The sequence below is a fragment of the Magnolia sinica genome, chromosome 9 (assembly GCF_029962835.1).
Source record: "Magnolia sinica isolate HGM2019 chromosome 9, MsV1, whole genome shotgun sequence".
Classification (NCBI taxonomy): domain Eukaryota; kingdom Viridiplantae; phylum Streptophyta; class Magnoliopsida; order Magnoliales; family Magnoliaceae; genus Magnolia; species Magnolia sinica.
In genome coordinates this window covers 56,132,613-56,159,797 of record NC_080581.1, presented here as the reverse complement: position 1 = coordinate 56,159,797, position 27,185 = coordinate 56,132,613, and the positions used below count along the sequence as shown (strand labels likewise).

The window sequence follows — 27,185 nt, the reverse complement described above, 5'->3', positions numbered from 1 at the left end:
TGAGGAAGATCATTGAAGAAAATTCCCACGAATGACATACGAAGTTGTCTAAAGCACTTTGGGCGTACAGGAATTCACCCCGCACTAGTACGAGAATAAGTCCGTTTGCATCAACATATGAACACGATGCAGTGGTACCACTGGAGGTCACTGTGCTGTCACTAAGGGTAGCACATCAAGCTAGGTTGACCCCTCCCGAGTTCACGGAAGCCATGTTGGTCGAGCTCTCACATGAGAGCCTTATACTCTATAGTCACCAACAAGGCCAAGGTCGCTCAAGCATATAATAAGGGGGTGAAAGAAAAGTCTTTCGGGGAAGGAGATATGGTTTGGAAAGCGGTGTTGCCAATAGGGCACAAAGACCAAGCCTTGGGCAAGAAATGGTTGCCTACTTGGGATGGGCCCTATGTTGTCATCCAAGTTCTCAAGGGTGGAGCTTATATCTTGCGTGAGAACGATGAAAAAATTGCAAGAACTCCAATTAACGTCCAATTCTTAGAAACTTACTACCCTTCTTTATGGGAGGTAGTGTAGGGTTGAGCTGAGTAACCAAAAAAAATAAAAATAAAAATTGAACAACAAATATCCTATCACTGATCATGAAAAGAAATAAGATTTTTCATTGCTGCAAGAAGGGAAATTAGGCCATCAGCTATTAAAAAATGAAATTAAAAAATAAAAATAAAAAAACATGACCGTCATTCGAAATTGTCTTCGTCAAGTATGGTAAGTGAAACATCGCCACATAGCCTAAAGGACGGCCACATTTATGAGGGGTCACACGTCGCTTTTACCTTTTACCAGCGTGGTGGGGCAATGTTGTACAATGTTTGTTCCCACAAGAGCCAATCAGAGAGGGACATGTATAATTTTATGAGAGTAGCGTGCTGTATTTGAGATCCACGAAGATACCCAAAGAGGATTTTGCAGTGATACAGCTGGTGTATATCAAGCGATGCCACGTCATCCACAAAGCAAGGGTGGTCGAGCGGAACATGGTCAAGTCGATAAGGAAGCCTAGAGCAGTTATAGGACAGGTGACTACAGAAGGTCAGTAATGTTGAAACGGTTATGGCAGCCATCAGAACGTGGGAAGCATCCAAATAGTCGGTTTAAGGCTATAAATAGTAAGAAATTCAACAAAAGGAGGGGTCTCATACCAACCAAACCAAATCAAATCTATCTTTCAATTACTTTATGTTATGTAGCATTATCTGTCATTTACATTCCTTAGTATAATCCGTAACAGTAACCAAGTAGTTATTAACTTTAGCTGTAATTCTAATCTATGCTCATATGTCAGATTTAGTTCGAGTAACAAGCAAATTCTCCATCCAGAAAGGCACTCTGCAGTTGTTCTCCGCGACCAACTATAAGAATTTCCTTTTTGTTTTATCTGTATTGAAAAAAAAAAAAAAGTCCTTTCGTACGGAAGGCAAATGTGTAACCCATTTTCAGAGGACGAACCTCACTCTCTAATAATCGCCTGATCATCTTAAACAACGTTGTGCAAGTGGCTGAATAGGCGACCGATCTTATTCGATGTCGGTCATATACTGTCGATTCCAACATATCTGCCTATCTTGGTGCTTGGGGTCGTAGTTGTTCGGTTTGAATTGAGCTGCACATTCAATTCTAGCACGCCCGCACAAGCCACATGACCAAAATTGAAACCAAAAAAAGGGGCAACACGAATTACTACCCAAAAATGCACTGGAAGTATGTTCCTAACCAGCAGATTGGTGGACATCTATAAAGGATGGTAAAAACAAAAGGCAGTCAGGATTGTCAAAGCAATCTGAATTTGTGGATATGAACCATCTACAGCAGAGGAGACGTGCTTGCAAGAACCCTTCTTCATTTCACTTTTTTTAGAGAGAGAGGGAGAGAACCTGAACCAGAGACGGCTTCCGAAGGCCAACATCTGAGAGAGATTGACAAAGCTGATCTGAAATGCCGAGGGATTTCCATGTGATAGCTTCATCAGCGAAGAAGCTTTCTTTATCTTTCCTTTCTTCGATGGTGGCACCGGCAACAGCCGAAACTCCATACCCCCGCCTTGCGCTCCTGCGGACTCTCAATGGTTTTGGCCAAAAGGAGAAGAGCAAAGATGGTGAAGATGATGGCGATGATGTGAGTGGACAAGGTGATCCGACGGCTGAGATAAGCGGAGCAGAAGAAGATAGGAACCTTCTGTAGTGAAGTATCGAGGCATGGCGATAGAGGAGCATAGCTTCCGTTGCTTCACTGACGCGCTCTCGGTTCCGTCTTTTGTTTTGTTTTCAAGAGGGAAGGAAGAATGAGAGCTACAGAAGAATAGAAGCTCCGAAAAACCTTTGCTGGGAAAAATGGGGTTTAAGCTGGAAGTGGATTGCCTATGAGACTGTCAGTAGCCAGTAGCTACTAGACGTTACTCTTTGGGCCCACCATGATGTGTGTGTCTTGTCCACGCCGTCCATCCATTTTTCCGAATCATGTCAGGGCATGAGCCTAAAAACGAGGCAGATCCAAATCTCATGTGGATCACATAAAACAGTAGTAATTAAACGTCCATAATTAAAAACTTAATGTGGACCAAAAAGCTTTGAATGAAGCTGATATTTATGTTTTTTCTTCATCAAGGTCTGTGTGACCTAACCAACAGATTGGATGCTAAATAAAAATAACAGTGGGCACTAGGAAGTTTTTAATGGTGGGCTTTCAACACATGTTTCTCATGGGATGATCCAATGGACATGACATGTGCATCTGCTACTTTTCTGTATCATGCCCAAAAAATGATCTGAAATGCCGAAGCAGATTGGCTGCTGTACCATACGCCACCGATCTAGCTGGTGTCCTGCTGACGCTCCTCGAGCTCCTGAGTTGTATGAACGGTTCAAAGCATATCAAAGTTGCATGGGCCGCATAATGATTTTTTAATTATATAAACACTGTTCATTCATTTGACCGGATCATTTCACTACATGAGTCCGAAAATGAGGTGTACTCAAATCTGAAAAGGACCGCACCACAAATAGCCGTGGAGACAATGATTCTCACCCTTAAAACATTTGTAAGGCCTGCCATGACGTTTATTTTCCATCCAATCTGTTCATAAGGTCACACATACATGGATGAAGATTTAAAACAAATATCATATTGATCCAAAACTTTTGTGACACTTAAAAGGGTTTCAACAATAGACATTCAATTTCCCATTGATTTTTAAAGTGTGGTCCATTTGATCCTTGGATCTGTCTTATTTTTCATTTCAAGACTTATGAAGGGCTCGTCAAATGGACGGATAGTTTGGATATAATGCATACCTCATGATAGGACTCACAAAACTTGGGGGCGCTACACACAAGCAAAGTCGGTGGTGTGTGGTACACCATCCAATCCACTTCCATGAAACACATACTTCATGGTGGAACCGCAGAGCACTGTACATGAAATCAGTAGCAGGGCTACAATATGTGCCTAGGACTACATATTTTGGCATCCGGTACACGTTTGACATATTAACTACAATTGGCGGATACTCAGATTAGAGGTGCACATTTTTTACCCGATTCGACCCGATTAGACCCGATCCGACCCGTTCCGAACAGAACCGACGGTCAAGATTGGGCCTGATCGGGTTGGAATTTCCAGATCCGTTTCTTTTCGGGTCGGGTCCGGATAGCCCTATGTCCGGACCGACCCGACCCGTATAACCGACCCGAATGTACCCGACCCGACCCGAACAGACTTGACCCGAACGGGGGGCGGGTGCTAACTTTTCTAACCCCGTTTTTTCTTACTACCTCTGCATTTCCCCTCTTTTCTTACCCTAACCGCACCCGAATGACGGACGAGCGCTACCCGACGTTCTACTACCTGCCCGACGGACGATCTTCTTCCTCTCCAGTCTCCTCTTCTTCTTCAACACCCATTCTGCTACCTGCCCGTCGCCCGACGCCAATCTCCTCTCCTCCTCCTTGATTGAATCAGGTTTTGGTGAGGATTTTATTTTGAATCTTTGATAGATTCTTCTTATAAATCCTCTTCTTATTTCTTCTTATTCTAATGAATCCCTGACTGTGGAGTGAATCTGATGCATGTGATCTGCCTTATATCCACGCCGTTCATCTGTTTTGATAGATATCCACGCCGTTCTTCCAGTGTCCAAGTTAGGGATAAAATTCCTTTTATTATCCACACCAGTGTCAAAGGACACCAGGTTTTGGTGTCCAAGTTAGGGATAATATTTCTCTCTGGATTTACAGTTACCAAGTACTGATTTCTGCAATTTTTAGTTTTGGGTATGTGAATTTCAGTTGTGAATCTTTCTCAAAACTTGATTAAGGTTGTGCTGGTTGCACCAAAGTTAATGAAATATCATGACAATTTCACAAGATTAGACTTATTGTTCATGAAATATCATGGAAATTTCACAAAAAAATTAGACTGCTTGATCATGAAATATTATGATATCTGGTGCAGCCAAACGCAGTCTCAATGATTTTGGGTGAGTGGAACTATCGATGGGCATTGCCAGAAAGAAAATATAGAAAAAGCCTTATCGTAACAAAATTTTGTAATCTACCCTTTTTTCTTTATATGTTTTTCTTCCCTATCTGATCACTAGTAAGCGAAGATAAATTTGGTATGAATGATCTGATCATGGACTTTAAGTTGTTTTATGCCTGTTAATCTGCAAAGGAATTTGGATATTGGATTATGTGCATGTTAACGATGGTCATGGGCATGCATTGAAAAACTCTAGGGTGTGTTTGGATGCTCGAATTGAACTGAATTACGACAACCCAATTCAATAAAGTGTAAATTACCAAAGTGATGCTGGCTGTACACTGTTGATAACTGGCTGGCGTAGTTGAAAATTGCTTGTTTCAGGTCCAATTTGAAAGACATGGAATAGCAATTATGGGCCTTCTTTTCATTATGGATTGAAACGGCGGCCGGCTACTTCTTTTGTCATTTCTTCTATACTGAATCGGATGATCATTCCGTTCAGTTGAGCATCCAGACATTCCCATTAATTTAAATTGAGATTGCAGCAAGGGAATTCATCCATCCTGTGAGTCTAAGATGATTCAGTGGTTGGCCGGCATATATGACTAGCTTAGAAGATAAAATAAAGAGCAATTCCAAAAGATGATATCCTGTTTTAGTTGATAATTATTTAGCTACTCTAAAAGTAGCCCATATGGAAATGGATCCGTAATTGTGATACTTTCTTGTGTTTGGTTCCGTGGAAGTATTTAGAAATGGTTTCAAGAAAAAGAGGTGTTTTTTGTTTTCTCCATAAAACCTAGCTTGTGAACTCCAGGGAAACATATTCCCTCCCAACGGTCTAATTTTTTTAAATTCCCTCCCTCCCTCCCCACACCCAAACACAGTGTCCAAAATCCTTAGATTATTAGTTTCTCAATACCTAAACATAATTAGCAAAATATCTTTCTCATAGAATGATTCCTAGATTCCAAGGAGGCAAACAACCATAGAATTTTCATCACTTCATCTGGTTTATGTATGCAGGGTTTTGGGTCTTGTTGCCAATCATTATAACTGATAAGACATGATTGCCTTGTTTTGCTATTATTGCTACTTTCACTTTTGTTTGTTTCATGAAAAAATACATGAAAACTCTCTCTCCCTCTCTCTCTGTTTTTTTTTTTTTTTTTTTTTTTTTTTGTTTTTTGGTTTTTCGTGGAAGCACATCATCTGGGTTGTATTCTAGTCAATGGCATCATAGGTTTTTGCTTGTTGAATTTCTCCTTGAATTTTGTGCTGTTGGTCACTAAAATTGAATTATGGCTATGGCAATTACCTATTTGATTCTAGATTATAAAATATCTATTAGAATTGCAGTGTAGTTGATATATCTGAAAACTAGCTTTGAATGTTTTAAGTTACAGCTGAGGTAAAGTGAGAGTAATGATTGTAGTCGATATAACTGAAAACTAGCTTTGAATGTTTTATCTTGTCATGTTTCTTTAGAATCTTCGAATTTGCCAAGTTTCAGTGATGGACTCAATTTATTGCTAGTGCTATAGATTTATCTCAGGACCAAGGAAAATTTGACTTTCTTGAAGAAAATTGTGAAATTTTCAGATGCAGTGCTCAATTTCTTATGGTGGATTGATTTCTCTTTCGAAGTGTTAGCTTTTCAACATTATTAGAGAGTTTTTATTTTAATTCCTGGGTTGTACATGTGCCAAGGCATATCAAAATGTACAATGTTCCACATTCACAGGTAGCAGTCACTAGGTTGAGCATGATTAAGATCATTGAATTGTTGGAATGGTTGTGTCGTGGCCCATTGATGCAACCAGATGGTTACATATGCTGTTAGATCAAAGCTCGGCTACTTGATCAGATATCAGGTGCAAATTAGGATAATCCAACTGTCCTGATCAAATTCACCTATCTAAATCATATGTCTAGATTCCTGCCTTCCATACTGTAGATCTGGATCTCTTCGAAGGGTCCCAGTTGTCTTAATTGGTGATTTGGACTAGATTAAGGGATAGATTAAATATACATATCAAAGGATTCATTTGGATTTTGTGGTGCACCCACCATGCAATTGAATGCTTGTAATTGAACAAGCTTGTGAAGGAACTAGTGTTTAGCCAATTGGTTATTAAATTAATTTCTAGTGGCTTTTAATAAGGGAATTGACCAAATACATCTTCATCAGTGCATTTTGGGTGTTATACCTTAGATTAGGGGCTGACCCCAATTAGTTGGTTTCAGTGACTACTCACCCCTACTCAATTTTCTTAAAAGCACAAAAATCACGCTGATACTCTGCTCAAATGGGCCAGGTAAAATCATTTTCAAAATCATGAAAATATTGTATAACTTACATGTCTAAAGGTGCTTGTAGGGCTAACAATTGTATAATTAACTAATTGTATTACATTGCTTCTTCGCTTTTCTCATTATATAGTTAGCTTAATATATATTACATTTTTTCTTCTTAAATTATTATTGTGACTTATTGGTTTATAGTTGTGACTTGTGATTGTTATTCGTAAGTTAGATAATTAGTTATCCGTTTGAGGATTTCTATGTGGCCATACATAGATATAGTGTGTTTTTGGTGACATAAAAATAGCTCAAAATGTCCCTTTTTGGACAGTTCAAGGTTAGATAGATAGTATGCTTTCATATAACCTATTTAAATATCTATGCCTGATCCGCGGTCCATTTCCTTGTTTCTCTTTGGATATGTTTCTTTCGTTTCGTATCCAATGCCAAATATCTTTACATTGTTTTAGATATTTGGCATCTGAATGTAACGTAAGATCAACTTATCTAGAGAGGCATGGGGAGATGCTGCCGGATTTTCGGCATGAACGTTTAAATGGGAATATGAAAGTATTACAATCTATCCAACCTTAGATGGGTAACTAATTTAGGATTTAGTATAACTCTATTAGCATTAGATTGCTAATGCTAATATGATTTAGTATATTTCAACTATCAGATGGAAAGCGAGGGTCTTTCCAATACCCTGTCCCTGGCCCCTGGTGGTCGATCAATTACATCACCGATGATCCTTGAAGATGAAGGATTAAGTGTTGAATATGAAAAGGTGTCTGTTGACGTGGTTGATACTAGTACCACACAGTCACATGTTGTGGAAAATACGAAAAAGAGGTCGGCAGTATGGGAAGATTTTGAAGAAGTAACCCTGAAGAACGGTCAAGTGAAGATACAATGCAAACACTGCAAGAGTCAGTACGCTAAGCAAGCAGATGGTTCGACCACAACATTGAAGAAACATATAGCAAAGTGTCTTAAAAAAGCAAGAAGTGGGCTAAGGCAACAAACACTTTCATTTTCGCAATCTGCAGGGGGTCCATCGGTGTCCATCTACAAATATGACAAAGAGTCAGTGAATGAGTGGATGACTAAGTTAATTATTTCAGTGAAAGACCATTTCAGATGGTAGAGAGTGCTGCTTTTGTTGGACTAGCCAAATACCTTAACCCCAGATACGAGAAGGTCTCTCGTACAACAATCAGGAGGGTGTGTATAAAGATGTATGAAGGCGAGAAGGTCAAGTTGAAAGAAAAGTTAGCCATGATTTCCCAAATTAGCCTGACATTAGATTTGTGGACGGCATCCAATTAACGAAAGGGGTATATGTCCCTAACTGCTCACTACGTTGATGCTGAATAGAGGCTTTGCAAGAGAATAATAAACTTTCGTTATCTTGCGCCTCCTCATAGTGGTTTGATGATTTCAGACTGCATACACAGATGTCTAATAGAGTGGGGAATTGAGAAGAAGATTTCGACAATTACACTAGACAATGCCTCTACAAATGATAGCGTGATAATGAATTTGCGCAACCAGTTTAAGGCCACCGGTGACTTGTATTTTAGTGGAAAGATATTTCATGTTAGGTGTTGTGCCCACATCCTAAACTTGATTGTACAAGAAGGCCTTAAAACAATCGATCCCACGATCGAAAATATAAGAGAGAGTGTGAAGTACATACGGGGGTCACCTTCACGATTACATGCATGGAATAAGATCATGAAGCGGTTGAATTTATCAACTCAGAGAACAATGAAGTTAGATATCACGACACGTTGGAATTCAACTTTTGAAATGTTGGATTCAGCGATAGCTTTGAGACCTGCCTTCTCTCACTATGCGGAGCATGATAGTGCATATATTTGGCTACCTTCTGAAGATGATTGGTCAAGAGTTGAATCAGTTCGTAAGTTCCTTTCTGTTTTTTATAACAACATGAAGAAATTTTCAGGCTGCAAGTATCCAACAGCAAATATATTTCTGCCTGAACTTTGGAAGGTAAAAGATGCCTTGCGTAAAAGTAGTAGTGGACAAGACTTTTTACACTTCATGACCATAAGTATGCAAGTAAAGTTTAATAAGTATTGGTCTGAGTGTAGTCTGTTAATGGGTGATGCGGTTATTCTTGATCCTCGGTATAAGATGTTTATGGTTGGCTTCGTATGTAATAGGTTGTATGGTGTGATGGGTGTTGCTGAGGCCAAAAAGATTTCTGATGCAGCCAGTGAATTGTACAATTTGTATGCGTGTGCCGTAAAAGAACAATCTCCTCATGTGGGTTCTAGTTCTGCTGTTGATGAATCGTAAGAAGACACGACAGATGATTTCATGTCTTACTATACACAGCTGAAAGAGACTCAAGCACAGATGCATAGATCAGAACTTGAAGAGTATCTCAAGGAGGATATTCTAGTTCTAAACAAGAGCGATGATTTTGACATTTTGGAGTGGTGGAGGACGAGATCTGGTAAGTTGTAGTACCCTGTGCTCTCGTTAATGGCACGCGATATATTATCAATTCTAATTTCAATTGTGGCTTCAGAATCCGCTTTCAGTACGGGGAGTAGGGTTGTAAGCAAGTATAGAAGCTCACTTACACCTGAATCAGTTAAAGCACTCATTTGTACTCAGGATTGGCTGCGTCCGATGTGGGGGAAAGAGACCTCTATTGATGAGGAGTTCAATGAAGAGGAGAGTGACAAGATTGAAGAGAGTGCCTGCAGCTGTAATATGATTTTGATGCCTTCTAATTTTGTTATATCATGTTATTTGTAATTTTGTTAAAACAGTTACATTGAAGTTTTATGGTTATGTTTTATGGGTGGATGAATATTTCTCTTTTTTCATTAGTACTATTCAATTAGATAATGTTACTTAAATCTTTTATTATTTTGTTAGGTAATTGCGTTCATTCATAACTCTCTTTTTTTTGTCCTAAGCTAACCAGATATATAGTAGATATGTCATCGGAAGATGATGCATCGGCGGATATTTGGGATTATGGAGTCCAAACCTACTCCCAGGATGGAAAGATAAAGTTGAAATGTAAGTTGTGTGGAAAACAGTTTGTCAACAAAACAAATCGACTCAAATTACATTTGGCTTGTCAGGGAGGAGATGCCGCATCTTGTAGCAAAGCTTCTCAGGAGGTCCGAGATTTATTTGGAGCCATTCTCGATTCTAATACAAAGACTTCCCACACCCCTCACCTTGTAACTACAACCAATACAACTAAGAAAAGAATATATAGAAGTAGGCCTCTTATAAATGAAGAAGGGTTTAGCAGAGGAACTGCAACTGCCTCTAGCTCTAGTTTCAAGCCTTCCACAACCACTATTAGTAGAGAAGAGGAATAAGATAGAATTTTAAGGGAGCAAGAAGAACGAGATTATAAAGAGGCTATCAAAGAAAGCATGCAAATGGCATACAGATCAAGAAGTACCAGACAACAACATCCACCTCCGAGACAACATGATGCTGAAGCAGGCACAAGTAGACCATCAAAGTTTGTTAAAAGTCTTGCAGCATTTTATAGGCTATTGGGAATCCCGTACAAATCGGATCATAAAAAGCGTCTAAAAAAAGTTCTTGCATCTGTGAATGACGACGATAAGAAGGGATCCCCACCATCCGATTCAGCAGAGGTGAACGACCATTTTTTAGACACATCCAGCTTGGAGTCGCCCAAGAGTTCTCCTGCAGTTGAATCAGTAAAAAGAGAACCGAAGGATGAATCTGGCGACGAAGGTGGAGGTGGAGGAGGGGGTTACTATTACGGACAAGGTTCATTTAGTTACATGCCACAAAGGCATTCATCATATAGAGGGTTTTGAATGTATGAAAGTTTTACTTAATCTATATGTCAGTATGTACATGTTAGGTTTTTTAACTTTTGATTTTGGACATGATGTTAGACATGGTTTATTTATTTTTGAAGTGAAGAATGTTCTTTCGTTTGGATGCTACTTTGCTTTTCTGGCCTAATCTTTTTCTTGTTCTTTCTTTATTATTCTTTAAATTTTAGCTTAAAGTGTGTTTGGTACCAAATTTCATGAAAATCTGCAGTAATCTTGAAACCTCTTCCAGAAAATTTGAGTGAGGCTTAGAAATATTCGACTTGGATGAGTAAGCTCAGTTGAAATAAGATTTGTTTTCATGAAATATATCATGATATTTTCATGAAATAATGGTGCAATCTTAACACATTGTCTTCTCTTTCAAATTTGAAGCACTCATTCTAGGTTTCAAAGAGATATTTAAGCTTGGGAAAACATATTAGGTGTCAGATATGCATAAGTTCCTTACACATGAGTATAGAATATAGATATGTAGTCAGGCGTTTGAGTTTATTTGTAATTATCATTGAAAATTGTCTCTGGACTTTGGGTTTGGGTTTTATGCCTGATACAAATACTAAGATTGCATTTGGTTGCAAAATCGAACTGAAGTTAGTCTAATGAGGTGATAATTACTAAACCTTAACATTTGTTTATTAAAAAAAAATAAAATTGTAATTACATCATTGGGATGGAGTTGAATGTGATGCAGCTACTATTGGGCCCTACTTGTTATAAATGCTTGGAAGCAGATTTACTCATATATGTTTGTTATTTACTCATATTACATAATTTTGCTGTTAAAGCCCGTTGTTTATTTCGCCTTTCAGACCGCAATAAGCTAAGAACATGTTAAAAATCTTGCCCTCATCAAATGCATACACAACACAGACCTTTAGGCTTTAGGGGCCCTCTCACACGAACCCCATGTGTTTATGCGCGCATTCCAATCCATACATCTGTATGGGTGGGGGCTTCAGTTGTGACACATTCCAACCCAAATCTTTTGATTTGTAGCCTTGTTAGCATGCCATGGAAGGCAAAATCCTTGGTGTAAGAAAAGACCTTTGATGCATAAGGGAAGACATGCCTTTAGTTATTGATATGGGCCAAGTAGATATTCTAAAACAAGCACTGGCCTTACCTTGGAATCTTTAGTAGAAGAGAAGAAAATAAAAAAAGGTGAGAGGAAGAAGCTGACCTTAGTAGGAAATGGGTGGTCATGGTTTTGTGAACTAAGTTGGCTTTTGTGAATTAAAAGTGATTTGTTCAAACTCTATGGGCTAGTAAGTTATGCAGCTGGTGCATCTTTTAATGTGGATTTGGTGATGAGGACCTGTTTCTTTCACCAGTTTCTGGTGTAATATAAAGGAAATGTTCAATGGTTATAAATTACTTTATATATCTCCTAACAGAAAATGCATTTTACTGTCAAGTCCTGTGTTTGGATTATCGACAGTAAACTTGTAATGATAACATTTTTGTATTACTGTATAGTAAAATTGCAATGATAACACTTTTCCTTTCACTAATCAGGGTAATTTCCAAAACAAGGAAGCGAATGACCGAAAGTTCATGTACAAGCTTTTGGCTTTGCGAGTTTGATTGAGTCACTTTCAGCTCTTTCTTTTGGGGCTATAAATAAGCTACCACCAAAAGCCTTACATGTTGTAGAAACGACCAATAGCCTTCCCCGTTGTAGAAAAAGAGCCAGACAATGAGCCGAAGCAAATTTCTCGTCCACTGGAAGAAGGTAAGCATCCTGAACTCATCTCCATCAAGGTCACAACCGGTAAGCTTAACCTATAAACGAGATTTGTGAGGCCCACCATAACGCGTACATGACAACCAAGTGCCAACCCATCCGTTGCAGGCACTCCCCCAAGTTTTCCTTGGAGCCCAAAAATCAGGCTAATGCAAAACTCATGTCAGCCACATGATGCAAAACTCTGTGTTTGGATTGTTCCCTCTTTTCATGATTCTTAAATGATCTACAAGAGGGAACTTGTACACCTTCCTCCCCAAAAAAGAGCATTTATTAACCATCTAAAAAGCTATACAGGAACTTTTGCTCTTTACCAGAGTGAGTCTGAAACTTAGAAGATGTGTTTTACCAAGGTGACTCTTAATCTTAGAAAATGCTAGTTACCATAGTGACTCTAATTCCTCCCTTACTCCATCTCTATAGCAGAGAACTTTCATTTGCTAGAGGAAAGGATTCAACCCAAAGGCCCTTACAAACAGATAGAGTATCCATGAGTCCAAACTGCAAATAAGCAAGGCAATAATCAATCAACAGACGAGATATGCGTGAATTTTCAAACAACTTCCTGTTTCTTTAACAAGAAATGCATTTCAAACAACATGGCATGCACTTTATGCTTCTTTAAAAGCATGACATAGTATCCACGAGAAATTTTTAATGACCATTACCACTGTTTCCTATATTATAGTACACCTTAGATTTGAATCTGCTTCATTTGTTGGGATCAGGAATAAGCTGTAAAAATGGATGGAATGTGAGGACGTAAGGCACATAAATCACAGTAGGCTCCACAGTTAGGGATCCACCGACCCTGGTGGATGTCGGTGGATCCGGGGATCCACCCAAACCTCGCCCACCAATCGGCAGTCATGGTCTCACACTGACTTAGGGCCCTTGGAGAGAAAAATAGGCTATTATTGGTGGAGCAAGTTTTACAGTGGGAAGTGTGTGGAAGATGCGGTCCGTTCATCAAGTGGGATACCTCGTGACATGTCCAAAACCAAAATTTAAGCTGGTCCGCTCATCCATTAGATAGAGAACATTGTTTTTTTTTTTTTTAACTATCCGTTTCTCCAATAAAAGCAAGGTTTGATCGTGAACATTCCAGACCAGGGCATGTTCATGTTGGGTCCCACCTGATGAACGGTCCATATCATTTAGAAAAGAAGATGGATAGAAACTATTGATGAATGCACCTCCTTAGAACTGAATTGCTGGAGCCTTACATTCTTCATAACATAAAATTGCTCATGTTTTCTTTTATTTCTTTTTCTAGTTTTTTTTAAACAGCATATTGGGGCTAATGTCCCCAGGAATATCAATTAAAATTGGTGCACGATTTGCCTGATTTTTAGGCCTGTGGACCACTATAGAATGACATCTAATTGATGGGGGTGGATGTCTATCACATATCATGGTGGGGCTCACAGAACTCAAACTCATGGGAAGCTACCATGATATCGACCACATGGTACCATTTTCCTATGTGTGCGTGTGCATGTGTGTAAGGCAAAAGTTACAATCCACCCAACTGATAACTTCCAATTTATCAAGTGTAAAGTCATCTTGTGTGTGTGAGAGAGGCAAAAGTTACAATCCACCAAGCAGATAACTTCCAACCTAATCAAGTACAGAAGACAACCAACCCATCCAGTAGCTTGGCCCCACCAGTCATATTGACTCTTGTATTTTGCCGTTGATTAATGGCTAGACAGTTTTCTATGGTGTGGTCTACTCAATGAATGGATGGCTGATTCTTGCATGAGGAGATTTGAGTGGACTGTAACTTGTAATCCACACACACACACACACACACACAAAGCATATTCAGTTTGTGCCTTACCTGATGAATGGCCTAGATCTCTACGTATTCTGTCCTCATCAACGTAGAAGCACCTAAGAAACGTCCAAAGTAGAAATTCAAAAATGCCCAAAATGGCTTAAATTTGCAACGCCCAAACAGACAATTAATTGCTTACCAGACCAAAATCTGGATGGGCCTAATTTCAGAAGCCCATGAGTTGTAATTTCAAATCTTGAGCTCTGTCATTTTTGTCAAATGCAAATCATGCACCAAAATAGAATGCCACAGGAAAACAACGGATCCGAATCTGGCCCAATCCGATCTGACTCGGTTTTCCTAACCGAGTCGGACTCGGATCGGTCCAGGGGAGCAGGTGTTAGGATCTGATCGAGACATATGACCCGGACTCGGTCCAGGATCGGTCCGAGTTCGGGTCAGGCCATGCAGAACTCGGACCTGGTCGAGTTGGACCTAATCCGATTCGACTCGATCCGATGCCCAGCTCTAACTCAGATGTTGACTGAGTTAGAAACATGAACAACAAAAAATCGACTAGCGTAGGGTGTTTTTACATTGGAAACTGATTAGTATTGTGGCATAGTAAGAAGCAGAACTCCATTTCATTATCCACCACCGAAGCCGAATATATTGCAGAAGGTAGTTATTGTGCCCAGCTTCTGTCAATGAAACAAACATTGATGGATTATGGGATTAAAAAAAGTACAATGATATTGTTTTGCTATAATATTAGTGCCATAAATATCTCCAAGAATCTGGTACAACATTCTAGAACAAAGCATATAGATATCCAACATCATTTCATTCCAAAATTTGTTGAAGAGCATATCATATCACTTGACTATGTGCCAACTGAGAAACAATTGGCTTATATATTGACTAAACCCCTAGACACAAATAGATTTGAAAATCTTCAAAAATCCATCAGGGTATATGCTACATAGGTAATTATCAGCTTGTTGCGGTTTATTCACAAATATGAGGAATTGTATCCTTGTTTTAAACTTTGTTTGTTTATTTTATTTTATTTTATTTTATTATTTGTCATATTTGAGTGTACAAATACAAAACTTAAAGTTTATCTTTTACGCACATCTCAAGTTCGAAGTCAGCTCCATGCATATTTGAAAGAACACAACTCATTAACTGATCTTCGATGGAACTTTGATGGCACTTCGATGCCATCAAAGATCAAACTTCGATGACATTGAAGATTCTTTGATGTCATCGAACGATCGATAACTGCTCAAAAAGGGGCGCGGCAGATCGGATTCAAACCAACCATTTAGGGATTTCCTTCGCTCCAACTCCTCTTACCCTCTACCCAAGTTAGTTTTTCGAATCCCCAAGTGCTCCAAGTCTTCATTTTCCTCGATTCAATCCGAACATCACTAATTCGTGCTTTGGTCACCTTCATTCTTGACATGGTAAGTTGGTTTCTTGCAATGTGCTTCAATTTCATTCTCAAACACACACCATGTTGCTTAAAATCAGTGTGTATTGTTGTCCCGGTGTCCATTGTGTTATTCTTGGGCACTCAAATCTCTCAAAAAATGCCAACGGATAACAAGGGGAAAGCCCCGACGATGGGAGAAACTTCTCGACCTACTCGGGTCAAAAGTTGGCTCCACAGCAGGCCGAGCGTGCTACACGTCATTCTCCGTCTCTTCCACCATCACACACACCATCTGTCCACATTGAAGAACCTGTTGTACCTATAACCCCAACGACCAACAAATTATTAGAAAAATATAAGGGTCGAGAAATCATTTTCAAGAGAAATTTTGATGTCACAAGCATATAACCTTATAAGATAAATACTATGTTAAAAGTAATAGGATAGAGAAGGTGTTAAAATTCTGTGGTATGACTCAACCAAATCAAGTCTACATGTTTATATCCAAGTGTCAGATTCCCACCCTTCACCCTCCCTCCTTTGAAGTCGACATGGGTCAACGTCTTGTCAAGATTACACCAACCCGCATTGCTACATTGATTGGTGTTCCTGTGTCCCTCAAGTCTCAACTTGACCATGACCTCGCTTTTCCTGCTTTCCGGGTCATGCTGACTAATTTTTTGTGTAACGGGAAGGGTGAGCCATGGATTCACGACAATGCATTGCAATCCTCTACCATCTCGAGTCAGTTCTGATTCCTTCACTCCATATTCTCAACAAACGTCTACCCTAGGGGAACCAACAGAGTTGACCTGACCTATTTTATGTTAGACACCGCCTACAGTATAGGGATGGGTATCCGATTATGCCTCCCCACTATTATTCTTCACCAGCTTGCACTTATAGTGAGGGGAGCAGGTCCACCTACCTCTCATTCGGTCATCTCATATGTCTATTGGCTCAGGAGTGCGGGTTCTTGCCAACCTCGAATACGCCTGTCCCAGCATCGTGGATCACCAAAGAAAACATTAAGAAGATGTACCTCCTGGTCTCAGCAACAACACCATATGATGAAGAGGACATTGATATTCCTACGGCTGACGGAGAGGAGGCAACCAGTGTAAGACCCGTATCCTAGTCCGTACTATTCCATAGGCTTCCACGGTCCTCCCGGTCGAATTCCGGCGACCCGCGATCCGTTATCGATGTTTGAGCGCGACCCTAGGCCGAGTCCTGCATATCAGAGTCGGCTCGACCCAAAATTTGTATCAGTGTGATCGCGTCGTTGCTAAGGTTCTGATGCCGCGTCTCACACGCCGATGCAATACCTAGGCTAGGAGATGTGGGTCCGCATTCAGTTTGAGGAAAAACGTCGTGCGTTGTAATCCCTAGAGAATCCATCACATCAATCACTTCACTTGTCAAAGTACACCCATTACTCTACCCCATCCCCAAGTACAAAAGCAACCTTTAAAAGTCAACTCTCACCCTTACATAAGTACACCCATTCATCCCTCTCTCCCATCACTCCTCTCCCATCACCCCTCTCTCTCTCTCATTCTCTCTCTCCATTTTTCAAACAACACCCATGAGTGTCCAACGTCCATGGCTTCCATGGGGGAGAAGTTAGTGTGGCCCACCTTTTTACCACCCAATCCTACCATCCAAAGTCCATCTCAACCGTTGAAACTTACCCATTGGAGCTCTAGGATGCTTTGGCGGAAAGAGGAGGAGAAGATCATAGGTGGGTGTTCATATATTAGATTTTGATCGATTGAGGGCCCACTTGTGATGGGATCCATCTTGATGTATGCATTGTAGAGAGAGGGCTCATAGTGGTGGAGCCCTTCATCGCATGCTGTTTTTTTTCTCTCTCTCCTTCTCTCTTCTTTCTCTCTTTCGATATGTGTGGCCCACCCTGATGTAAGAGATTTATATCCTCACCGTCTAGCCACTACCTGTCTAATGCATGGCCAGGATGGGATGAGACCAGTTGGGCCTGCTGCTGTCTAGCAGTAGGCGCTGATGAAGGCAAACACAAATACCAGCTTGTTTTAAGCGCTGGTGGGCCACAGTAATGTGGACCCTATCTGGAAGACGTGGTGTACCCACACCGTCCATCTACTAGGGACGGTGGGTCCCACTATTATCCAACGTCAGCAGGTTAGGTGGCCCCACCACGATGTATGTGTTGAATCAGGACCGTCCGTGCATCCATTGCAGTGGGGCCAGCATGATGTATATGTTATATTCATACCGTCCATTTGTACCAGACACTGCCACCCAGATGGTTTCACACACCCACACATACATATATAAATAAATGTATTGTATATTATATATTATAATATATTATATTATATTATATAATATATGGTGTGGTGGGACACTGCTATGTGTGGACCCACCATGGTTTCATGCACTACATCTGCACCGTCCAGAGCACCCTGGGTCTGGACGGTGGCCCTTTTTGTAATTCATATACAATATGTATATTATAATATAATATAATATATTATATTATATGATGTGATAATATATTATTATATTATATAATATATGTATAGTGGGCCGCACCATGATGTATGGCTCTATCTGCACCGTCCAGACGGTGCAACAAGCATGACAGCAACAGCCATGCCGTTCACCCATTTTACAGTATGGCCCACGTGATGTGGGTGTTTCACCCACGTTGTCCGTCCTACGGACGGTGGTGCCCACCGTGCTGGCGTGCTGTAGCCAGTACCGTCCACTGCCCAGGGACGTGGACCCCACCATTGAGGTCTGTGTTATATCAGACCGTCTATTCATATGACGAGCTCACCTTAGGCTTTTGATGGATCTGCATAGATTCAGATTTTTTGGTGGGCCATGCATGTGGACCCCACACTGATGCATGTGTCGCATCCAAACCGTCCATTCATTTGGTGAGTTCGTGTTAAAGGCTTGAGACTAAAAATAAGACAGATCTAGTTATCAGGTGGACCACATTACAACAAACAGTGGGTTTGACCGTCTACCATTGAAATCCCTTTTGGAATTACAGAAGTTTTGAACCAATATGATATTTGTCTTTCCTTTAAATCCAGGTCTTTTTGACCTTATGAACAGACTGGATGGGAAATAATCCCTATGGTGGGGCCTACTGGAATTTAACGATGCAAACCTTTATCACCACTATTATTTGTGGTATGGTCCAGATGATCCTTTGGATATGATTTTTAAATAATACTCTAAAATGATCTCTAACAATGGATGAAGGGTGTAGTTGGTAAGGCCCATTTGATGCATTTGGGGCCCACTTGATGAGACCTGATGAGATGTATTTGAGGCCCATTTGGTATGACCAATTTGATATATTTTGGGCCCACTTGATAAGGCCCGATATGATGTACTTTAGGCCCACATGATGTGGCCCATTTGATGTATATGAGCCTATTGGAGCGGCCCACTTGACTCGGCCCATTCGACTCGGCCCATTTGTATCGGCCCATTTGATTGGCCCAAATGATTTGGCCCATTTAATTCAACTTGTTGATACGGCCCGATGTTATATTCATTGGCCCATGGGTCGTGGCCCTTGGTGACGTATATTAGGCCTGTGTATGCGGCCCGCCGAGTTGTGTGTATTGTATATCTATGTCGTCCATTTGTGCGGCCCGCAGTGATGTATTTATGACCCATATGATGAAGTTCAATGTGGAATATTGCGGCCCATCTATGAGACCCATCATGATGTATCTTTAGCCCAGGTGCAGGGCCCACCTGTTGTGTATATAAGGCCCATGTGATGAGACCCATGTTGTGTATTTGAGGCCCTGGTGCAGGGCCCAGCTGTTGTGTATTCTGAGCCCAATGTGACGTGTGATTTTGCCATGATGTATGAACTGATGTTTATGTGGGCCACTCCTTGGGAGCATTGTTGGTTAAATGTCCACATTAATGGGCAATAATAGTTTAATGTCTACATTATGACCTTCCCTTAGACCTTGTTAGGCCCATTCTCATCGAGGCCGATTACCGACCAAGACCGATTATTATGGCCGATTGCCGATTCTGATTTTCATGGCCGATCGCTGATTCCGATTTTCATAGCCGATTACCGATTCCGATTGTCATGGTCGATTGTCGATTCCAATTGTTATGACCAATTGTCGATTCCAATTGTCGTGACCAATTGCTAATTCCAATTGTCGTGGTCGATTGTCGATTCCGATTTTCATGGCCGATTGCCGATTCCGATTTTCATGGCCGATTACTGATTCCGATTTTCATGGCCAATTGTCGATTCCGATTTTCATGGCTGATTGCCAATTCTAATTTTCATGGCCGATTACTGATTCCGATTGTCGTGGCCGATTATTGAGGCCGATTCCAATTGTTGATTCCGATTATCGAGGCCGATTCTGATTATTAATGCCAATTCCGATTATTGAGGCTGACTTCGATTGTCGAGGCCGATTACCGAGGCCCATTCTGATGAGTATTCGGCCTCGGCTTGATGCATGTGAGGCTTATGTAATGTATGAGAAGCCTATGTGATGAGGCCCATTGTGGTGCATTTGAGTGCCAGGCGATGGAACCCATTGTGTTGTATATTAGGCCCATGTGAGAGGCCCATCGTGATCTATATTAAACTCTTGAGTGAGGCTCATGGTGTTGTATGTTAGGCCCTTGTGTGAGGTCATGGGTCCACTATATGTTAGGCTTTATGCGGGTCATTCCTTGGAGACAATGTTGGTTAAATGTCCACATTGTCGAGGCCGATTGTCGATGCTAGTTATTGATACCGATTATGAGTATGTGACAGCATAGCATCATGATACATGCCTATATGCATCATTTGCATGTTTGTTATGAGATGTGGTTGACCATTGCATATGTCATTGGGCAGGTTGTTATGAGACTCCCTGATAGGCGAAGATTGTCTCACATGAGCGTAGGATTGATGCATGACTGGATTGTATAACTCATGCATCTGGCATTGTGTGTTGTGATTACTATACGCCCTAGCGACATCAGGGTCGTAGCCTCAACAGGCATATCATGGATGGCCAGATGGGACACCGAAAATATGTTATTAGCATCAGGCTGTCATAAATGGCCCTAGGTAAAAATCCCTAAACCCCCTCAGTACTAGAGGACGCCCCAACGTCGAGACCGAGTGGATATATATGAGCGCATGAGGGCCATATACCAGTAGGCCGCGTCTCTCACTGTGTCATGGTCGGTTGGGAGGGGGTTGGCCTTACCTGCTTGAGGGAATAGGCATAGCTAGGCTGAGTTTGACCAGCTCGTGAATGGGTCCGCTGTCGACGTGTCGGGCAAATATTGGCTGACTACTGGCTAGGCGGATAGTGAGGTCTCTTCCACTTACCTAGTTGTGCGCTTGATGGGTCGGCAAGCTGGTGTAGAGTGTACTAGACCCGGGTGATGATCCTAGAGAAGAACTGTACTAATATGTGGACTTATTGAGCAGGAGTTGCATACTTATTCATTCATTCATTCACTATCCAGTCGAGCTGATGATGCGCAATGATTTGTTATGTGTACCTTCGCAATGGTCAGGATTTCAGTTGAGGCGCGCGACTAACCTGAGATCAGGAGTTTACCACATTGAGTCTGACTATCCAAATTTAGGTATGGGACTGGTTTGGATAGAAGTCCCTTGTAATGGACCCCATAGCCTGCGATACTACGTACTATCATCCCGATTTCACGCTCCAGCATGGTCATTCTATTTGCACCGCATATCGCATTACATCCGCAATATATGACATTTTGGGTTACTATGTTTCTTCATTTATACGGCATAGATATGACTGACGGTATTCATAGACTCATCATGATTTGCATATTGCATTGTATCTTTGGCATCTTATATTTAGCTCTTTATGACTTCTCATTTGCCTAGCTGATCTGTATTGTGTATTCTGATATTGATTGACTCATGGACTTGTCAGTATTTCCTCTTACTCTAATATCGTATGACTCACGATCTTACCATTATTTTCAATATTGTATGATTATGGCATTGTATTGAATACTTGACACTTACCTTGTCCACACACTTACACCACCCTCTAAGCTTTTTATAAGCTTATGCACGATAGATGCGTGCAAGTGATGTTAGGTTGCAACAGCGAGGAGCTTGGAGCATGTAGCTGACTTTTGGAGTTTTGATTTTAGCATGTATTTCCCTTTCAGAATTGTATTCAAATGTTTATATTAGTGGATATGTGTTGATGATGTTGCTTTTATAATTTGGGTAAACTTGTGGTTATGCTTCTTTTGAGATAAATTGATGTTGAAAATCCTCCTTGTAGGATCCCAGGATCAGAACCTAACATATAGGCGCTGGGAGCCGAGAATGGGGCTCTGCGGAGGCTGTCGGCACCGGATTCGGTGATCAGGATTCCTATGAATCTGATTTCCGGGTTTAGGGCGTGACAACGAGCGTCGAGGCCGCACGAACACCAGAGACCTCCACAGATGCGGCTACCTCCAAGCATACCACCCAGCCGCCTAATCAGTTCAAGGAGCTATTGACGGCCCAAGCATCTCTTTAAGCACAACATAATCATCATGATGAGCGGCTAGCTAGATTAGAGCAGATGATTCGTTTGCTCCAGCAAATGACACTGGAAATTTTGGTTGTCTTGACCTGTTGCCTTGACGATGTCGTCGGCTCCGGACCTGGACCCTCTAATAATGGGTAGTTTAATTAGGGTCCCGGTAGGTCCTTTTTTTTGGCAATGTTGTGTCTAACCATCTCAGTCTCATATTACTTTTTTGTTTGACCAAAAATGTCATCGGATGTTCCTTTTTTTATTTAACTTTTTTATATGAATGAATCTTTTGGATATATTATATACATTTTATTTTAGCTTCATATCCTATGTGTTCACATGTCTATTGTTTATTTCCCTTGTATAGTGCATTACTGTCCATATTTTCAATCTTCAATTGATAAATCATGTTTCTATAGCTAACTTTTGCTAATCATTAACAAAAGGGGGGAGAAATATACTTCCACTAAGTGTTATGTTTTATCTTTTTGGTAACATTTGTGTTGCAGAGACTTAGGGGGAGCATTAAAGAGTATATTGTGAATGTCTTTAGTCATATTGTAAATCTTACACCAAGTCATGTAATGTTACATGTTTATTGAGTTGTGTACATTATTTTTTAGGTTTTGTCATGTAATTGACAAAAGGGGAGATTATAAGTTCCCTAATTTATCAATTAGCATGAGTTGTGAGTCTTAGAGTCCAGAGGGCCACAAAGAAGATTCAAATATGAAAACTTAAAGATTGAGGGTGTCCAAAGCATGACAAAGTAAGCAAATGGCAAAGACCTCTTCAAAAACCTATACCAATCCCACTAAATAAAACCTTTTATGTAGCTCAAACCTCATTGGAAAATCATCTTAAAGAATGATAGTTAGTAATATGGGAAGGAGTATGTTCAAAAAAAAATCTCAAAAACAGACAAGTTTCGATGCATCGAAGTCCCAACGAACTATATTCGATGGTATTGAAGACAACTTGATGGTATCAAGCTTAAAGTCCAGAACATCGAGCAACTAAACTTCAAATTTATAGATTTTCTCGATGGCATTGAAGACCTGTTGATGACATCGAACAGGGACTCCAAAATATCCAGCAACCTAAAGGCAAAAATTTGGATTTTCTCAATAACATCAAAAGGTCCTTCGATGACATTGAAGGCCTATTGATGGCATCGAACTCAGTCACCAAAATGTCCAACAACCTCAAGTCAAAATGGGGATATTCTCGATGGCATCGAACAGAACTGTCCAGCAATATATTGAAGAGAAATTTGATTTTCTTGATCACATCGAAGGTCCTTTGATGTCATTGAAGACCAATCGATGACATTGAATTTGATAGTTTTATGCTCATTTTTTTACCATTGCAAATCTTTTCTACATATATGAAAGATGAGTTTCTTGGCAAATTGGATGATCTTGTTGAGAAACTTATTAAGAAATTTATCGAGATATTAGCAATATGAGGAACCTATCTGTCCAAAATAAGTAGTTTTTTCCTTACTTTTTTAGTTTATGATTATGAATTTATTACTTTATTAGGATTAGTTTGATTATATTACTTTAGTTAAGTTATTGAAACATCTTTTAATATGAAGTTCGCACTAGCCTATTTGTCTATCACCTTTCAGGTATTTTTCATCTACTCTTTATTTTCGTTGCTATCAAGTTGCTCTTATTGCATATGTTATACATTGAGTACAATGTAGAATTTAGGTTGGGGGTAGGTTTCCTTCGGAAATTCTTCGGATTTGTGTTAATTGTTGAATTTTTGAGCTATAGTTTTTTTATAATTTTTTTTAAAAAAAAAAATCTATTTTGAAAAATAATCCAAAGATTAGAATGATAAGATACTTAATGTTAAGGATATTTTAAATATAAATATTAGTTATTTAATAGATTTCAAAATTAAGTTTGAAGTTTTTAATCTTTGAATTGGGAGTTTCAAACATTGATTGAGTCATGTAATTTATATATCACATCTAATTTAGACATTAAATTTTAAGTTTAATATTGAATTAATAATTTGATGATTATTGAGAATGATAAGGACCAGAGCTAGGAAATTTTTTCATCATGTTCAATGAAAAGAATTGAAAAAGAGAGAGAGAGAGAGAGAGAGAGAGAGAGAGAGAGAGAGAGAAGTAATACCCAATTAAAAAAATAACTGTTATCGAAAAGGGTTACTTGTCGAAGTTCATTGAAAAAGTTGTTGTCAAAAATTAAAAGAAGAAAAAGATGAAAATAGTGTAAAAGTCATTGATGGAAAAATTAAAAGCCAGAAGAGTAGAATGTTGAACTGTAATTCAAGTTTTGGTTATCCTGAACTCTTTTGATTATCAATATTATCATTAAAGTAGATAATTGAACCTTTGGTTGTGTTAAGCTTAAACTTCATTATACACTCATGAAATTCAATATTTATAATTATTTTAATTATAGGATTAATGCTTTAAACTTGATTATGACATTTACTAAGTACTAGAGTTGAGGTCAAACTTATGTTTTATATTAAATTTGGATATCTATAATTTGGATTGTTTTTGGAATTGTTTGAGTTTATAAAAAAATTGTTCACCTGGTTTCAAAATATCTTTTGCATGTTTTACTCGAGACTAGCAAAATGTTGATTAGGGGGTGTGATAATGCATAAATATTGCATATTTATCCCCTATTTTGCATTGCTTTTATTATATTCATCAAGTTAATTAGTCATAATTGTATATGTGTGTTTCATGTGCAAGGAGTGATTTAAAGTCTAAGACCTAATCTGAGTTAAATATGAGGATTTAAAGCCCAAAAATAATCAAGAGGGTTGTGATTAAAGATTTAAGAGCTCAAGGGATGAAGATCAAGCATATTTGAGCATGTAGACCAAATGAGATCAAGAGGAAGTTGAACGATGCTTCAAAATAAGTGAAGAAATCAAGGGAAATGAGTCTTGAAAATTCAAGGCCAGAAAAATCAAATCATGAAATTCTATGGCCAGAAAGACAAAATCCTGAAATACGGACAAATAACCATTCAATGTCATTGAAGATAACTTCGATCCCATCGAACCTTCTTCAATCTCATCGAGAAAAATTCATGAATTTCCCAAGTTAGTTATTGGACACATTCTTCGATGCCATCGAAGGTGCATGCGACTGTGTAAATTCAAAGTCGGTTCGTAATTTTTCCGAGGCGAAGCGAAAGTCGTATCTCCAAAACTATAAATTGCAGTCCTTAAGATGTCCCAAATCATCTTATAGGGTTTGGAGATGGAGAATGCTTAAGTGAAGCGTTGACAACGTTCTTCCACTTCAATTTCTTCAAGGGTTCTAGTAGATCTTTAGTTTTTAGTTTGTTTTTGAGTTAGTTATGAATAGCTAATCTCTCAAATAAGGCTAAGGTGTGAAGCTTCTAACTTATTATTATGTTTTAGTTTATGAATTTATACTTATGGATTTGAATGATTAGTTAATTACAATTGGTTGAATTTTCTTTAAAGCTTTTATGTTGTTTCATCTTTAATCCATTGTCAACTCCGAACACATTGGATGCTTAAAAGTACAATTATAATGTTGATTAAAAGAAGAAATCAATTTTTAAAAGTCTTTGATTTATTATAGACTCCGAGAATAATAGATGTTTGAATTCCTTGCGATTGATATCCGAGTGCTTTATAAGAGAATTGTTCAATAATATCATACCTTGTTGGATGTTGAGATTAGTTTAATTGTTTGATATTCCGATTAGAACGAATTGAAATTCGATTCTAGTTGAGTTATAGAATATGAATTAATTAATTATGCATTGTGATTACTAGAAATGGATCCTTAGATCCTTAATACTCTATTTTTATTGTTTTAAATCTTAACTCATTCGCTGGATTAAAAATTTAGACAAACCGTTAGCTTTAGACTAGATCTAGTTGTGTTTTCAAACTTCTTGTGGGTCGACCTCGGTGTCACCGAGTTATTACCACATCGCAGCCTTACACTTGGGGTTGTTCGAACATCTGTTATTTCTGTTAATGGATTTTGTGATTTTTTCCTTATTTTCTTCACCCATTGTCCTTGATTTTCTTTGATCTTTGATAATTGAAATCTTTGATAATGTCTTCCAAATATTTAATTCTTCAGTGTCTCTAACTTTATCTCTTTTTTTAGCTTTAATCTATTTTTTTAATAGCATATTCATCTTAGTCTTCCGAATCACCTCGCATGAAGAAAATATATATAAATAAATCAATTTAACACTTAAATTAAAAGGAAAGTTGATGCAATTGAGATAATAAATATGCAATAATTAGGTGTTATTACACCCCCAACCAGCATTTTGCTAGTCTCGAGTAAACCATGATAAAGATATTTTGAAACCAATTGAATAAATTTTCTATAAACTCAAACATTTCAAAAAATAATCCAGATTATAGAAATCTAAAGAACATTAATGGAAAACAAAACTTTTACCTAAATTCTAGCACTTGGTAAACATCCTAATCAAGTTTAAAGCATTAATCCATAGTTATAAAAGTTCTAAGCATTGAGTTCTATAGGTGCATAGTAAAATCTAGACTTAATACAAGCAAAGGTTCAACTCTCTACTTTCATGATAATATTGATAATCAAGAGAGTTCATGATAACGAAAGCCTAAACCAAAACTTACCCAATAGTTCAATATTCTACTCATTCAACTTTTGATTTTTCCATCGATGACTTTCACACTATTTTCGATCTTTTCTTCTTTTATTTTTTACAATGGTCCTTTCATGGAACTTTGATGGTAGTCCTTTTCAATGACAACCTTTTTTAGCTGAGTATTATTTTTTTTTTCCAATTATTTTCATTGAACATGATGGACAAATTCCTTGGGTTTGGTTCCTATCATTCTCAATAATCATCAAGTTGACAATTTAATATCAAATTTAAACTTTAATGGATAAACTAGATGTGACATATGAAATTATGACTCAATTAATGTTTAAGAATTC

The 27,185-nt window shown here is 39.0% G+C and overlaps 1 protein-coding gene across 1 annotated transcript in view; it reads right to left on the bottom strand.

Moving 5' to 3' along the window:
* Window positions 1-2,349, bottom strand: part of LOC131255464 (DEAD-box ATP-dependent RNA helicase 22) — a 44,742-nt gene extending 42,393 nt beyond the window's left edge. Inside the window, exon 1 of the mRNA XM_058256192.1 lies at window positions 1,893-2,349. Within this exon, the coding sequence (XP_058112175.1) occupies window positions 1,893-2,231 (339 nt within the window). The 5' untranslated portion in view covers window positions 2,232-2,349. The remainder of the gene's footprint in view (window positions 1-1,892) is intronic.
* Window positions 2,350-27,185: the final 24,836 nt, after the last annotated feature.